The sequence below is a fragment of the Apium graveolens genome, chromosome 5, assembly GCF_009905375.1.
Source record: "Apium graveolens cultivar Ventura chromosome 5, ASM990537v1, whole genome shotgun sequence".
NCBI lineage: Eukaryota > Viridiplantae > Streptophyta > Magnoliopsida > Apiales > Apiaceae > Apium > Apium graveolens.
The window spans coordinates 290,787,661-290,803,814 of NC_133651.1; the positions used below are offsets into that span (position 1 = coordinate 290,787,661).

At 42.0% G+C, this 16,154-nt stretch overlaps 3 protein-coding genes across 3 annotated transcripts in view; 1 reads left to right on the plus strand and 2 right to left on the minus strand.

Annotated features, from left to right (window-relative positions):
• Window positions 1-690: 690 nt before the first annotated feature.
• LOC141661021 (DNA polymerase-like) lies at window positions 691-3,996 on the minus strand. Its single transcript, XM_074468001.1, has one exon. The coding sequence runs from the start codon at window positions 3,994-3,996 to the stop codon at window positions 691-693; it is 3,306 nt and encodes a 1,101-aa protein (XP_074324102.1).
• Window positions 3,997-4,768: 772 nt separating this feature from the next.
• On the minus strand, window positions 4,769-7,399 carry LOC141661023 (putative DNA-directed RNA polymerase). Its single transcript, XM_074468002.1, has 3 exons — window positions 7,281-7,399; window positions 7,014-7,087; window positions 4,769-6,165 (listed from the first exon to the last, which is right to left on the minus strand). Exons 1-3 carry the CDS (start codon window positions 7,397-7,399, stop codon window positions 4,769-4,771), a joined length of 1,590 nt encoding a protein of 529 aa, XP_074324103.1.
• A 7,800-nt stretch (window positions 7,400-15,199) lies between these two features.
• Window positions 15,200-16,154, plus strand: part of LOC141661024 (small ribosomal subunit protein bS1m-like) — a 995-nt gene continuing 40 nt past the window's right edge. Inside the window, exon 1 of the mRNA XM_074468003.1 lies at window positions 15,200-16,154. This exon is cut by the window's right edge and continues 40 nt beyond it. Within this exon, the coding sequence (XP_074324104.1) occupies window positions 15,589-16,154 (566 nt within the window). The 5' untranslated portion in view covers window positions 15,200-15,588.

A 16,154-nucleotide genomic window follows, 5' to 3' on the forward strand; every position in this document is an offset into this window, starting at 1 on the left:
CTGCCTCTGACCTCCATACTGATTTCGACCATAAGCTGACTGACCTCCCCCTATTCTGATTCTGTCCACGCCACTGTCCCTGCTGACCTCCATACCACTGTCTACCCTGTGCTGAAATCTGCTGGTCATCTCTTCCCCTCATCGCATGAGCTTTGCTTCGACCAGGGTGCTTTTAAGCTGGCTTCTTTCTTTGATTGCCCGGTACCTCCCCTCCATCCTACCCTTCATCTTCCCGAGCGCGGATTCTTGTTAAATCGGCTTATAGATTGATAGAACTACAGAGGGTCTGATTCAGAAGAATCAGAGGATATGTAGGTAGTTCGGTGTTTATAGCCAAATGCGACTCTTAAGAGCTTAAGAGATAGGGCAATCGGGACTTGTTGTTGGAAAAAATGCACTTTGTACCCCAAACTCGGATATGACGTTCAACTTTTATGCCTTACCTGACAGCGAGCGATACTTGATGCTCTTCTTCGTTCCAATGGTAGCTTTCTTTAGCTGACATCCTACGTTTAGGCTTGAATGTAGCGTAACACCCATGTGTTATCATAATGGCGATATAACGCTCAATTCTAGCCATAGAATCAAGAGCTCGATAAATCAAGGTAATTTGTGAGCCCTTCTAGTAGCTTCTCGTTTCTCACGCTCTGCCATTGCCATAGACCTCAGACTCAACAACATTGATCTCGGTCATGGGTCATCTAGGTCTTTGATTCGTTCTTGCACCCGCTCCCGGGCATCAGAAGTAATAGAAGAAGTGTTGTTGCCACCAGAGCTCTCATTGCCAGAGCTAGAGGTAGGCTCACAAGTGCTAGTTTCATCAGTGCTTTCTCTTTTTCTTTCTTCTCTTTCACTTCTAGAATCATTTCTATCCCGCTCCCGCGCATCAATGGAATTAGTAGAAGAAGTGCTATCATAGTAGCTTCCATTGCTATCATAGTAGCTTCCATTGCTCTCATAATCATCATACGTAGGCAGGAAGTCAGCTAGCGATTCGAGTCTTTCGTCTCCATACATTTCTTTTCTTTCCATGTATTTAGAGTAAGCGACGTTGACACATGCTATACGATATTTGTACAACATCAAAAGTCTAAGGTTAGCGTTATCTCCCTTCTCTGCTTCTCTTTTTAGCTCCATATGGGTTCTCTCTTTCCATACCCATACGTGTTGTGCTTTATCTTTATCCTTGAATTTCTCAAGAAGTATCTGAACGTCTGGATCATAGGGATAAGGAATATCAGCAGAATAATCCCCAGCATACCAGTTGGATAGTGTAATATCTTCTACTCTTGTCTTACCTTCCCTGATGTCCTTCTGGGTCTTAAAGATAGCATAGGCCCGGTTTGCACATCTGATGTCAGATTTCCAATGCTTGATTAATCTAGGGTTTACTACATCGTCTGAATTGAGTTTGCTTAGCATTTCTTCTGCTTTTGCTTTTCGATCCCAGATCTCTTTCACTCTATCTTTGTTCTCCATTCTAATAACATAGTATTCAATCAATTCATTTTCTTGATCTTCTCCGCGGTCGATTAGGTTTATGATATATTGTTCGTTCTCTCTTCTAGAATCATTTCTATCCCGCGCACTTCTATCATAGTAGGTGTCAGAATCAGTTGTACAGGCTTCATGTTGAGAATAATCATCTATGTCTCGCGCTGTAGTGTAATCATTTGCAGTAGGTGCATAGGTAGAAGTAGGCTCACAAGTGCTAGTTTCATCAGTGGCTTCTCTTTCTCTTTGTTCTCTTTCTCTTCTAAGTTCTTTTACAACTTTATCCCATCCACTGCTAGTTGAAGAATGGTTATCAGAAGTGTTAGTAGTCTCATCTACTTTATCATCTATAGGAGGTATGATTTCATTCTTATTGTCACCGTCTTCATCACTCCCAGAGCTATTGCTATTCTCATTGCTTTCATGTGAACTGCCGGAACGATTGCCTGAGCTATCGTCTTCTCTGTCAGCATCACTCTGATATGTTTCAAGCGTGGTATTTTGGCTTTCCTCCGGATCTTTCTCATGTTGGATTATCTTGATAATGTATCTCAAGTCCTGATTTGTGCAGTCTTTTAAGCCTTCCACTTTAAAGGGTGTGGTCTCCAACCAAACATTATTTTCAGTGTATACCACATTCCTTTTGGTACCGATATCCACATTCATCGCAAGATTCGACGTTTTCTTAAAAATCCGAAGTTGATTCCAATCAACACCAAAGGGAGTCGAATACGGTACACTTTTCTCGTTCTTTCTGTTAGCATATTGGTTTTCATACCAATCAATGTCAACAAAATGTTTTGCTGCACCCTTGTGTTTTAGTAAATCTTTACCATCAATTGTAGTATAGCAATAGGTTTTAGGTGCTAAAAAGAGCCCCCACGCTATTTGATCTTCTAGCTTCAATTTACCTAAGACTGAAGAAGATACCATATCATCTGAGAGTGGGTTACCAAGAACTATAGAGTCTGTGTCTGTGTAGTAGCAGTCCTCTCTTGCTATATATGGATACATATGGATCCTTGCACATGCTGTAATAGCCGCTGCTAGTTGGACTGCAGCATTCTTAGGCGGGTCCCAACTATCTGTTGATAAATCTTTATTTAAATTCGCTACGTATGTATCTTCGTTCAGTTTGTCCCCATTTATGAAAGTATCCTTTCTTACTAATTGATTGTAACAATCTTGATCGCAGATCTCGGTAATAGTCATTTTTGGATTGATACCAAATCTGCCGTAAAGAGAATTCATAAGGATTTTGTAAACATAAGACATTCCTTCATTCCCATCTTTCTTAGCCTTTAACCTGCTATTATATAGATCGTTGACAAAGGTCTTGAAAGGGCTTTCCGTCTTCTTAAAGAGATAGCCACGTAGAGGGTAGATGGTGTAGCCCAAATCGCGAGCATATTTCAACTCCTCGCTATAGTAAACACCTACAAAGTATCCTGTTGGAAAGATGAGAGATCCATTAACCTTTTCCCTATAGGGTAGAAATGGGTTTTTGATAGAATCCGGGCATTTCACAAAAGCCTCAATAAATCCATAGAGGGTGTCTAAATCCTTCTTCCTCAGATCTCCATTCCAGGTTGGTTTACCAGCAGGCATTGGGTATTCTTGCATCACATAGGGATAGAGAGAGTTCACATCATAGTAGTACAAGTTCTCACCTCTTGGTTTATAGACATCAACATGACCTCCGTAGTAGCCCTTCCTGATGAATTTGTCTTCATTCACGTTTGGGATGTGGATTGGAAAAGACGAAGCATCATAGTATTGAATACGAAAGATTCTCATAGCTAGGGATGATATGGTCAAGACTGTATTTATGTTCACATTATAGAGATTCAAGATGATCTCTTGAGCTTTTTTCAACACTCCTCCAAGTAGAAGCACATCCTGCTTCAAATACTCAAGCAATTCTTCTTCCCTAAGAGAGAGATCTTCCACAGTTTTGAGTTGCTCATGATCGAAATCATATTTACCCCCAAGATCCGGACACAGGCTCTGTGCCAGGGTAGCCAGTTTTCCAGGAAGTAGATTTAACGAATCTTTGAAGGAGAATAACAGAACACCTTTCTTATCAACCATCTTTTCATCCACCTCTTGTTGCATCTTTTTGTAGACTTTGATCTCGTAAATTCGATGGTTTCGAATCAGAGGTTTCATTATGTAGTATGGATGATGACAGATTAAGTGCTTAAGCAAGATTATTCCATCGAATCGTGATAAGTTATGGAAGTATATAGACAACGCTGTCTTATACTGTTTAGTAGCTACTACATCAATCCGTTTAACCATCTCATATAGGATCTTCTCGCTCCTATCTTTGAAGGATGAATAGATTTCTTTGTAAAGGAAATCCTCGCTATAGAAAGTCACAATATCCGCTTTATCCACTTCCTTTTCAGGTAGAACCACCAGTAAACCTACTGCGTATGGAGTCTGCACTTCCATCCCCGTATCATCCTTCATAAGGATTGTCTCAATATCGGCCACCATAAAGGGTCTAACAACTTTTGGATTTGAAGAAAGGATTTGTGATATATTACTATTATAAGTACGTTTCTTATTCGAAATAGGTTTAGCAACAGGGGGTTTTACATCTCTTTTGTCGTTTAAAACCAACGAAAGAAGACCAACACTGTTATTGCTATCGTTGTTGTTTCCAACATTGTTGCCATTATCACTACCGTCCCAGTCTGAATTGTAGCCATTATCATCATGAGAAAGATCCTCTAAAAGGGTATCAAGTACCTTTATGATTTCATCTTTTGATGAGAGATGTTTTTCAAGATTTTGACCAGTTAGAAAGATACGCAGGGCTATTTTTGTAATGATAGCACCTTTGTATTTCTCAAAAACTTGGATAACAGCCCTATAGATATAACGAAATAGTTCCTTATAAGGAAAGAACGCGCTACCATCTAGTGGAGTCAATGGTATTGCATCACATATAGTATATGTAATATCCTTACCATCCTTATCAATTAGGGTCAAGGTAATAAGGAATTTGGAATATCCTTCTACCGATGAGAAGACATAACGAATTAGAAGATCGAAAATAGCGTTGATTATTAAGACGATTTCCAGAACGGTGAAGCCCGGGTCTATATCATGTGCAGCTTGAATCAAAAAAGGATGTGGAGAAGCATATGTTGTATGACGAATACGCGTATAGAATAGATCAGAATCGAAGTAACGGCTTTTGTATGTAGTACAGTATGAACGGGTTGTATGAACCCTTAAATATGCCCCCTTTTTGACTAACATGCTAATACTGTAAACAATATAGATCGGAAAGCTCTTTTTTGAAAGAATTCCACTTTTGCTCATGAGCCTCATATCTGGTGGCTAATAGGGTGGCTACAGATGCATTTGTTGTATCACTATCGATAGGACCGCATACAGCATTAATATAGGTATTATATGCATTCACTATAATTGTTTTCTTTTTATTCCAAAGATTGTTTTTCTTCCTAAGCTCAGCTGGAATACAATTATTTAAGAGAGATTCGAGTTCCCGAGAAGGAATAACTTTTTTAAATTTTTCTGGATCATGGTAACCTGGTTTGGTTAAATTCATATAGATGAACTCGTTGATCACTAAAAGAGGTGGACCCATCTCCTTATAGGCGTAGGTATAAAACAACGGCAATATAGAGCTACAGTCAGCTGTTGATAGAAAGTTGTCGTGAACTGTGTAGATAGGGGTAGAAGAATCAGAGAGTAAGAAATTGACTACACTCATAGCGAGACGGGCATCCTTTTGATGAATGAAGTTGACGAAGGTTGATGACATCGTTTTTCGACTATCTCGTTCCTCCGAAGGTATTGAGAGAGTTACCTTTTTCCTCGAATGTGTGCTTTTTGAGTAGACCCATATATGAGTCTCAGATGATTTTCGATAATCTTGTATTGTTGTAAATAATGGCACTTTATAGCAAACTGGTTGACCCCTCTCTGATGAGAACCAACCAATATTTTGGATCATATTCATCAAGCAATTCAGTCTAGAATATTTCTCCTTAAAGAAGTCATAAAAGACTTGAGCCACGGCGTTCTGGCGCTTACCCAGATCGAAAGAGAAACTCTCTTGCAGAAAGATACCCGCGCTCATTATTGTTTTCCCATATATCATAGGCATAAAGATTCCTTTCACTATCTTACGCGTCAGCTTACTACCTACAAAAAGAATGAGTGAATCATTTTGATATTTCTTAGTCTCATTTATGTAGACTTGCACTTCCTCGAGAAGGTATTCATAAATATCTTGGATATTGGAATCACCCGGCCGTTGTATAAGATTTGTATTCTTAGCCAGATCTTTATCTAATAAAAAGTAGCTCATTAGCTGATAAGCACTCGCGGAGGCGTCCTGGGTTATAGGATGAGATGTTATAACTTGTACGACTTGAGTCGTTAAATACTCTTTAAATACAACAAGACATGACAGAAACTGTAATGGTTTTTTCGCATCACAAGCTAATCGGGTTAATTCATCATTAGAAGAGACTCGCAAAGCTTCTATCATATTATTATCAAACCATTCCACAGCAGCCTTGTTATTCTCGAAAGATCCGTAAAGGAAGGATGCTGCACAAAAAAAGGAATCTTTGATATTCGAGGTTCTTTGAACGTCTTCTTTTGCAAAGATGACCAGACTTCTGGCTAGGCCCGAACCAAGGAATCCCTTAGATATTATGCAAAACGGATCTTGTTCTATCCTTGATCAGAGATTTCTCTATGAAAAAATGAATCGGAGTTTGAAGAAGGGGAAGGGGCCCTCGATCCGCAACAGGTAGAGGAGGATTTATTTAATCACATAGTTTGGGCTCCTAGAATATGTCACCCTTGGGGCATTCTATTTGATTGTATCGAAAGGCCCAATGAATTGGGATTTCCCTATTGGTCCAGGTCATTTCGGGGCAAGCGGATCCTTTATGATGAAGAGGACGAGCTTCAAGAGAATGATTCGGAGTTCTTGCAGAGTGAAACCATGCAGTACCAGACACGGGATAGATCTTCCAAAGAACAAGGCTTTTTTCGAATAAGCCAATTCATTTGGGACCCTGCAGATCCACTCTTTTTCCTATTCAAAGATCAGCTCTTTGTCTCTGTGTTTTCACATCGAGAATTATTTGCAGATGAAGAGATGTCAAAGGGGCTTCTTACTAGACCCTCCTACATCTATATATAAACGCTGGTTTATCAAGAAGACGCAAGAAAAGCACGTTGAATTGTTGATTAATCGCCAGAGATGGTTTAGAACCACTAGTTCATTATCTAATGGATCTTTCCGTTCTAATACTCTATCTGAGAGTTATCAGTATTTATCAAATCTATTCCTATCTAACGGAACGCTATTGGATCAAATGACAAAGACATTGTTGAGAAAAAGATGGCTTTTCCCGGATGAAATGAAAATTGGATTCATGGAACAGGAGAAAGATTTCCCATTCCTTAGCCGGAAAGTTATGTGGCCATGAAAGAGGGGGATTAAGTGGAACATAATTTACTGGGTGGTAGAGTCGCGGAAACGCTTGTTTCTTCCATATTTTGGACCTTAGCTCCCTGGAACAATAGGCTACTGCTGAAACACGGAAGAATTTAAATATTAGATCAAAACACTATGTATGGATGGTATGAACTGCCTAAACAAGAATTCTTGAACAGCGAACAACCAGTTCATATATTCACGACCAAGAAAAGAAGTACTGGATTCGGATAGGCCCTGAAAGCGAAGGAAGGCTGGAATGCCAACAGGCGTCTATTATTGAATTCACCCGACCCGGCAGTACCCATTTTGGGAACGTCCAATGCCAAAAGTCACTGAATGGGTAAATCGCCAATCCCTAAAACGGACTATGTAATGTACTTTATCTGCTGGGTTACGGGCGGGCATTTTACCAGAGGTTTCTAATCTACCCTTGTGTGATTCCTGTTACTCAGGTGTGATTCCTGTTACTCAGGGGGGGTCGCATCCGGCTAGAAACCGAACTACCTACATATCCTCTTATTTCGAAGAATCAGACCCTTGTAGTTCTATCAAGTAATAAAATAATGTGATTAAAAACCGAAGCTTTTTTGGCCGTAGTGGAACATGGATTAGCGTTATGTCATTCCTACAAGTGATCCCCCATCCAGGATTGGAAGAAGTGCTATATGAGGACTTCGAGATCAAATAGAATATGTTTCTTTCCATTCCTCGTGAGCCACTTATTTCTCCGAAACAAGAGAGAATCTTCTTAAAGAGCAGCCTGCTTTTTCCAATTTTTTTTTCCACTAAGTAGGCGAAGTTACACCATTGGGATACTTCGAATAAACTGGAGTACATATAGGATACCCCGGTGCTAAAACCTTTTCTCAAGATATCTTCCAAACTATTGGGGTCCTTGCTCCGGATGTTGTTCTCCTGGTGTGAAACCAGTTGGTTCCGCAGTTTTAGAATTCTGCTGATCCCAAGTAGTCCATTCTCATCATTGCATATGGCAATATAGAAAGTAAAGAGGAAAAGGCATGACCAGAAGAATTGTGTGAAATAAGTAAATTTATCCAGTTGAGGCATCTTTCTTTCGAACAAAGTATTCCCTCCAGACAGAAAGAGAGTCCTTCCTGTACGAGTAGTGAAGAAGTCTAGAGAACTTTTATTGGTTTTTGACCAACGGAAAGCATGGGAGAAGGATGTACAAACGTTGGGTTTTCCAACGAACCTAAGCACCCTTTTTCTTTATCATTCGGAAGAGCTCTTTTTTAATAAAAAATACGGCGTCTCTTCTCTTATGCAATTTATGACTCCGGCAGTAAGTTAGCCGGAATAAGAGGTTTCGGCGTATCGGGGCTGCTAGGCTACTTTCTTTATTCTCTTATGAGATTGAAAGTTTTTCGGTAATTAATTCATCTGCACACCGGTTATTCCACATCACCAGTCAAGGAAGAAGGGAAGGCTTATTCAATAGCTGCCGGTTACGTCGTTCTTTCAAAAAGTATATTCCGAATTCCTATTCCTACTCCGCCTCCTTCTCTTTGCACTCACTCCCGTCAAGGGAGAGGAAGATGAATATGAATAGTTAACCACTAGCTCCAGTCCCAGTACCCCATCTCTCATTCCCGGCATTCCTCCATCAAACCTTCTTGCAAAGATAAAGAAAGCACCGGATGAAATAGCAATTGTCCTTTCCTCCCCCCTTAGACCTATCCGAAAGAGGAAAGAAAAAAGATCCCCTCACGAGATGGGATGGCATGACCCTCTTTGGACGGTTCCTCCTTTACTTTAAGGATAGTACCTAGCAAGGCATATTAAAGGCACCAGCTCTTTCCCACAAACTGAGACTCTTCTTCTATGTCACTTCCGGTTCTCAAGCAGCAGATTCTGGGCATTCATCTGTAGCTGTTCCTATTTGTAGCTAATGCGCCGGTGTTCCTGCAGCCGGAGAAAGGTAACGGCGTCCCGTTTTAGTAACAGGCTTTACGGACAAGACAGGAGGAGAAAGCTCATCCTTGCCGATTGTAGTTTATGGCCTTCCTGGTAAATAAGAAGCGAAAGTAGCAAATGCAGCCAAGGGAGCTAATGAGCTCGTAGCTTGTGTTCCTGTAGCTAAAGTTGCTCAAGTAGCCTCCTTAACAGAGTAGACCTCGTTTTCAGCTACTGTTGTGGAAAGGAGTTTAGAGAGAGAACCCGTTCTACAGCACATTCCTGTCTTATTCTTCTTGGTTGAGAATACGCGATTGGTCAAACAATGGCTTGTTATTGACTTCTTTGGGCGATGACAACCGCGTACATTACATAAAGTTGAATCCAACCTCCTTAGCAAGGAAGATGCCGATTCTACTAGTGCTTTCTCTCGTTGATGTGTCTGAAAAGGGATATGGAAATATCGATCTTATGTCCCCGTGTTTAAAAGATCTCGTATTTGCTCGGTTACTAGTGAATCCCTTCCTAAACAGAGAGGAAAAGGTAGCAGTTTTCGTCTTGCTACTTTTCAAACAGATCTGAACCGAGATCTCGAAAGTCGCTATTGCAGCTCGGAGCTCTTGCAGTTAAGGAGCTAAAGACCCTGTGGGCTTTCTAAAGAGAGGAGGAAGTTTACTTGCTATTGTAGTTAAGGAGCTAAGAAGCTCAAGTTACTTCGTAACCTGTTGTTTGTAGCTGTTGTAGTTTCTTGTAGCTAAGAAGTTAAGGAGCTATTTCTTGTTCCTGCGGTTTCAAGGAGACAGGAGAAGCTATGTCCCATTGTAGTAGATAGCCCTCTCTTGTAACTAAGGAGTTAAAGAGCTAGAGCAGCTGTTGTTAAAGCGGCTAGGAGCGAAAAAAACTCGACCAAAAGTATTAATCGGTAGATTCTTATGACCTAGGGGTTGCAAGTCAGCTGCTCACTCTCTCTTTCTTCGAATTAAATGTCTTAAGCAGCATGTAGCAAAGATCTATTTTAGATTCAATGTGGGACCTGAAAATGAAAACAGAAGCTAGAGTTGAACGATCTACTTTTCTATCCTGTGGGCCGGAAATAAAGAAGGTCTCTTCTTTATAGAATAGAAAGTAGCCTGGCCTGGTCTGTCTCTCAATCTCAGTCTGTCCAGCCAAGGACTTCCCTCTGTAAGAGTCGAGCTTTCCCCCCCATACACTACTTTTTAAGCATATGGGAGACCCAAAGCCATATCTACTGCCTACTCAATATCTCATCTCCCCTCTTTGGCTTATGATATAGAGCTGGTTTCTTTGATACTGCTCCTTTACCTTTCAATGAAAGCTCTAGGCAAGTGAGTATACCTATAAATGGGATACGAACGATCTATCTCAACTAGTTATGGTAGTTAGTGAATGCGGGAGACAAGCGTTAGCCCAAAAGCGTTAGCTTGTATCCGCGAATGAACGATAGAAGAAAGAGTGTATAGAATGCAATGTTGTTAGGTAGTTTCGGAAGCTCTTCCTGCAGAAGGAAGGTAGGAGGCATACCCGGGCCTTACCGAGGAAAGTGCTTGCTTTGTTAGATAGATGTGCGTTGCGTCTGAGGGTATTCGATATAAGAATCGTTTCATCCATGGCGACCATAGGAATTGAATTGATTCTCTCTAACTAGAAATATCATAAGAAAAGAAAGCAATAATGTTTGTTAGAAATTCTGAAACAGGAAATGGGAAACTGCAGGTTCAAGCCCTGCTCCTGTTCTCGTAGTAAAGCAATCTTGCTTGATTCTACAGCTTCCTAGCTTGATTCTATAGCTTTCTTGCATCTGGATGTGATTCTGAGAGCGAACGGGTTGAAGCCACGCAGCTAGCCCCGGCGAAGGCGGAGTGAGATTCTAACTTTGTTGGAAGAAACTCAGTTAGTAAGCGGAGAAGGACAGAATCCCCCGGCGACACTGGGCGTATATTATCGCTAGTAGTTCTCAGAATGCTTTCCAGCTGGCAAGAACGCTCTAGAAGAAAAGCACAGCCTGGGAGGGAGGCTCGACTAACAGGAGATGAAATGTTTAAAGATTGTAGCCGGATATGCCACTCTTGTTAACAAACTGTTGACTTGCTTAGTCGCATAGGCTATGGAGAGGTAGTTGACTTGTGAGAGTCTGGTTGCAAGGAGGTATCTTGACCTTTAGAATAGAATAATCATGCCTATCCCTCTTTTCTTTGGCTGGCTTGGCTTTGCCCTTCTGCTCCGGCTTGGTGCTTGGGTGAATGCCTGGGCAGACTGACTTCAAGGAATGAAACTAGTTACGTTCCTCAGCCTAAAGGGAAGATCAGCTCATAGATATTGCTTTTCCTTGATCAATCTATCATAAAACTTTTTCCATCGTGTGGTTGTCTGAGCCAAGGGTATCCGGTGGAAAGAAAGAGTGAGAGTTGCTTAAGAAGGACGGGGTGAATCCCTGAACTTAATGGAATATCCCTGTTCGAGTTCGTATTCAAGCTAAGTAGATTAGCTTTTTTTTTGAGAAAAGAGCGAGGTATGAGTAAATTGCTTTTAGCTATGAGTAAGATGTAATAGAGTAATAGGTAAGAGCAGCTGATATCTCTATGTTTCAGAGGTTAGAACTTCGTTGATATAGAAAGTGTTCCGTGAGTGAGTCTCTTATCTTTTTTCTTTGACAACTCCTACACTCGTGATACAATGCCAATTGAAGTAATGAGAGGCAGAAGTCAAGCAATTCCAGGGGTTTTGTTTACCAAAGCAACTCTATAGGCCTAGCTTACTAATATCACAGAATTCCCAAGAGCTGGTCAAGAGACAACTTTGAGTTTCCCCGGGGGTTCTGAGAAGAGCTGGTCGCCTTCCTTAAACTAAACTACGAACTAAGCCTGAAAGGAGTAGTGAAATGTATGGATAGTCCCATCCCAGTTTACGAAGTCTCGCCTCTCCTTGATTAAAGAGTGGTGGGGCCAGAAGCCGGAAGCCAAACGTACGACAAGAGGTTTAATCACTGGCCGATCCTTTATCCTTTGGAACAACTCTTTTAATTTAAAGGAAGAAGTCGTACCAGACAAGTTCAATCTGTAATGGCTGTGAGGCACCGAGTCTGAATAGGCATCAACAAGCACATAGATGTCCGAGGAAGCAAAGGCTAGGGCAGTTGGCGTAGAGGTAGAATTGAACTTCCTATGACTGATTTCTAAGCGGAGAATCAAGCGACAAGGCTAGATTTGCAGGAATCAATTCATTTAGAAAGTCCCATCCAGCCAGGTGGAAGCCTGTACCAGCAGCCAGATTAGGAGAAGATCTTAAAGACCTATTTTATTAACATAAAGCATTGACCTCTCTGTCTCTTTATCATAGATCAGCTCTGTCACCGCTTCTCCTGCAACAAAAACTTGGGTGAAGAATTCAGTGGAGAAAAAGTAAATTGCTTATTTGCTTAACACATCGCTGGATTAGATGATTTGCCTGGTTCGTCTGCCTTTCTGCTTTAAAGTTTTCCTTTCACCCTATTCTTGCAGCTGATCTGCGACACAAGCAAGTAAGCAGCAATCTCACCCCGAGTTCACTCCTTCTAGCAGCGGATGTGCGACACAGGTCTTCATATATTAGATCAGAACTTACCTTCCTCTCAATCCGAATCGGCTAGCTCGTGCAATCAATATATCATCACTCCCATGCATACAATAGCTACGAGCTGCTCTAAGCGCTCTTACGCGATGTCTCACGAGCGCACTACCGAGTCCCACGAGTACACTAAGGAGAGAGGAACTACGAGCAAAGTCTTCGCCTTTATTTTGCGTATATAGAGATAGCCAATCTTGACTAAAGTAGTCGGTCCAAGTGTGACTTATCTCAGGTGTCCCTAAAACTCCCATGTCTTTCTTGGTTGGACCAACCCAACCTGAAAATGGGTGTTTTGTGTCTGTTCTATGATTTTAAGACGGCCTACAAACGAGGGAGTCGTTGGGTTGTTGAAGGCAGTATTATGGTCTAAATTGAACTACCAACGATGTCGAAATAATGATCTTTTCGTTGGTCGGTCGCCCATTTTAGGTCAAAACGTATTGCCTATTTCTCTTCTTTCTAACAAAACCGGGCTACCAACATGCCGTCCCAAGCCAAGCCTTGTGGGCTTAAAACACAGCCCTGATTTTGGGGGCTTTAAAGAAGCAAAACATTTAGAAAACAAAATATGAGAATATTGAAAATCGTACCTGTGTCCAAGTATCTGTCCACTAATTTTAAATCTCTGTTTTTGTATTCTCTAGGAATCCGGGTCTGGATCAATATTCATTTTTCAGTAGCAGGTGTCTATGGGAAAACAATTATAAAATTACCAGGGCGCCTCTATATTAATAGATGCGCTCTGATCAGAGCTGCACTGCTCTTCTTTGTTGCTTTTCTTTTCTACTTCATGTTGTACCTAGTCTTTATGACAGGAGGAGGGGGTGAACTGTGGAAAGCAGTTAGCCAGTTTTTGGGGGATGCGGGGGGAAGTAATAGTACCCCCCCCAATCCGGGCCACGATCCTGCGGGATCCTCAGACCTGCTCGTGGCTGCGGGCGCGGGGAACCAACCCCAAGAGGGGGAAATGCTAGTAATTCCTTCTCCCGAAATCTCTCAGGGAGAATTGCTTGGGGAAGCGGATGCAGCACCTGCTGGCCCAGAAGCGGATGCAGTATCCGAGGAGGATGAGGATATAGAGACATGGCTCGACAGGATCAAGTCCGAAGAGGGGAAGAAAGAGGGGAAGAAAAAGTTTCAAAGCCCCTTTCTTTCGGACTTGAATAAGATTATCAACCTGCCGTCGAAGGGCAGGCGTTTTCGGCCGGGCCAGCCGGAACTTGACTCAGCAGATCTTTTTCTTCTAAATTTTTGGAAGAAGAAGATCTTAAAGCTCCTTTGTAGCAAGGAGTTACGCTCCCCCATCAAGGTAAGCAAGGGGCAATGGGAGGCCGCATTGGAAAAGCTCCTAGAGGGAAAGGGCCCTTATGATTGGTTAGCTGCCGGGAAGGCCCTAGGGAGAGAAAGGGAAGGGTGCCCTTTCTTTCGTCGATTAGTGGATGAGGTGGAAAGAATGAAATTATGCCAAAAAAGAAAAAAAGGGTAAACGAAAACCACCTCGACCGGATCAGAGTAAACAACAATGTCGAATCAGGCCGCCCCTTGCCTTGAAAGAATTCACACGCGGCCACCAGCTTTCCAAAAAGAAGGGGAGATCTGCTGCTTACTGCTCACGGAAACACTAGATTTCTTCATTTTCTTCAGTACTCTTTGGGGCAGATAGCTCACAGCGCTCCTTCTATAGATATTTGAAAAGCTAACTCATGAAAGGACTATTAAGTCGTTTTCTTTTTAGCTTTATTAGTCTTTCCATATCTCTTTTGGTCGCACCTTGTCTAGTAGATGCAGGACTTGTAAACCCACGTTTTTTACTAGCCTTAGCTTTTGGTATTTTATGCTGCATCCTTCTATTTCAAACATATTTGCATTGTAAACGAAAGAAAACGAAAAACCTTCCACTTGTAGTTCTGTCCTATGCATTTATATTCACTCTCATCACTTTATTAACCTGTTTACTTCGCATCTATTTTTTTTCAGTCATATTTCTGGGTTTCGCCTTTTCACTGGTATTGTGTGCGGAGGCTGGGCAGCAGCCAGAAGCAGCAGAAACATCGGAGGGATCCATGAATTCTTTTGACAGTGGGTCTTGGATTACCAAATGGTACGGTCGAGGTATGGAGTCTTCCAATGCGGGATCGGATCCGGGAGAGGGCCCTTCTTTCATACAACGCCGGGTGCCAGGTGAAAGTACTGGGCCACAGTACGTCCATGTATCATCAGATACGGACAGAAGGGGACCCCCTGCTGAGCAAGAAGCCCCTCAGCTGCCTCCGAGTGAACCGCCAGCACAGCCAGCCGCTGGTCCATCGAATGCCAACAGCACCTTCCCGTATGATGAAAATCATACTATAGGCGGGGATTCCGTTGCTTCTATTCGAAACCGTATTTTAGCGAATGCGGGAGATATCTCATATGAGGAAGCTCACTATAGGGCGGAGGACCTCTTTGAAATAAAGACAAAGCTTATTCAAAGGATGGCGCAATGGGATATTGATGGGGATTGGATGAATCGCGGGGCGCGAGCCCTGGATTATCCAAAAACCAAAAGTGGGGAATACTCACTAGATCAACTTTATGCATTCCATAGCGATCTTGAAAAGTATGGCCCTATGTCTGATACCTTTTCTCTTTTAAAAGAAAAGGTTTTCAGAAAACGCCCATGACCTGATCCATGGCAGGCATAGAGGTAGAGGTAGGCGGTGAATCGAGTTTATCAGAGTGTGGAGACTGCAATGGAAAAAAAAGAAAAACAACATAGGTTTGCGGCTCCTTCAGTCTTTTTAAATTAAGTTAGGAGCTCATGTCGGCGCGGCCTTGGGAGTTGTTCAACCTAAAAGATAGCGGGAAAAAAGAAGGAGGCTAGTTCTTTCCTGGAATGCTGCCGGAAGCCTAAAACAAGCGTGCCCTCTTCTGACGAAAAAGAGCCTTTTAAGCGGATCAAAGACCTGGAGGATCCGTAGGCCCGAAGAGCGCTAGTTAAGGCATGATTAGTTTTCTGCTAAATCGACTTAAAAGAAGCTTTTGATTAATAGGAAGAGGAGGAAAATAAATAGCTTATGATGACCATCTATTTGAGTCGATCATTTCCAAGATCTAATTCAAGTTTTTTCTTATGTAGTGGAAACGCCTTAAAGTCTGAAGTTTTACGCTTAAGGGAAGACATTTTCTTGATGGATGCAGGACTTGGGACCCCCATAATTTGTATGCAAGATGCGCCTACAGGAGTGCCAATCAACCGAACCACCAGGTTTGAGAATAAGGTGGGATCCCTGGATCTAGTGGCCGGTGAATCACCGATCAAAAAGCATATTTTGGAGAGATTCTTCATCGATCTAGTGGCCGGTGAATCACTGATCAAAGAGCGAGCAGCCGCCAGGTTTAAGAAATTGGTGGGATCCACAGATGTAGTGGCTGGTGAACCGCTTCTTCTTCCACGAAGATTCAGAAAAAACCGAGCTTGGATGAAACTGAACAAGATTTGGCGAACGAATACAAAGGTAAAAGGCCTTATTTGTCGTAAAATCAAAAGAGGTTATTCAGTAGCCATCGCAGGCTTTCTTACTTTTCTGCCTTTCAGGCACTCTCGCAAAAGGAAATATTTTCCTCGATTCACCATTGAAAG

Coding starts and splice junctions, on each gene's coding strand:
- LOC141661021 (XM_074468001.1), bottom strand. CDS start 3,996: ATGGTGGCCGATATTGAGACAATCCTTATGAAGGATGATACGGGGATG.
- LOC141661023 (XM_074468002.1), bottom strand. CDS start 7,399: ATGCCCGCCCGTAACCCAGCAGATAAAGTACATTACATAGTCCGTTTT. Junction 7,088..7,280: donor AATGGGTACTGCCGGGTCGG/GTGAATTCAATA, acceptor TCCGTGTTTCAG/CAGTAGCCTATTGTTCCAGG. Junction 6,166..7,013: donor TTCCGCGACTCTACCACCCA/GTAAATTATGTT, acceptor GTTCGGGCCTAG/CCAGAAGTCTGGTCATCTTT.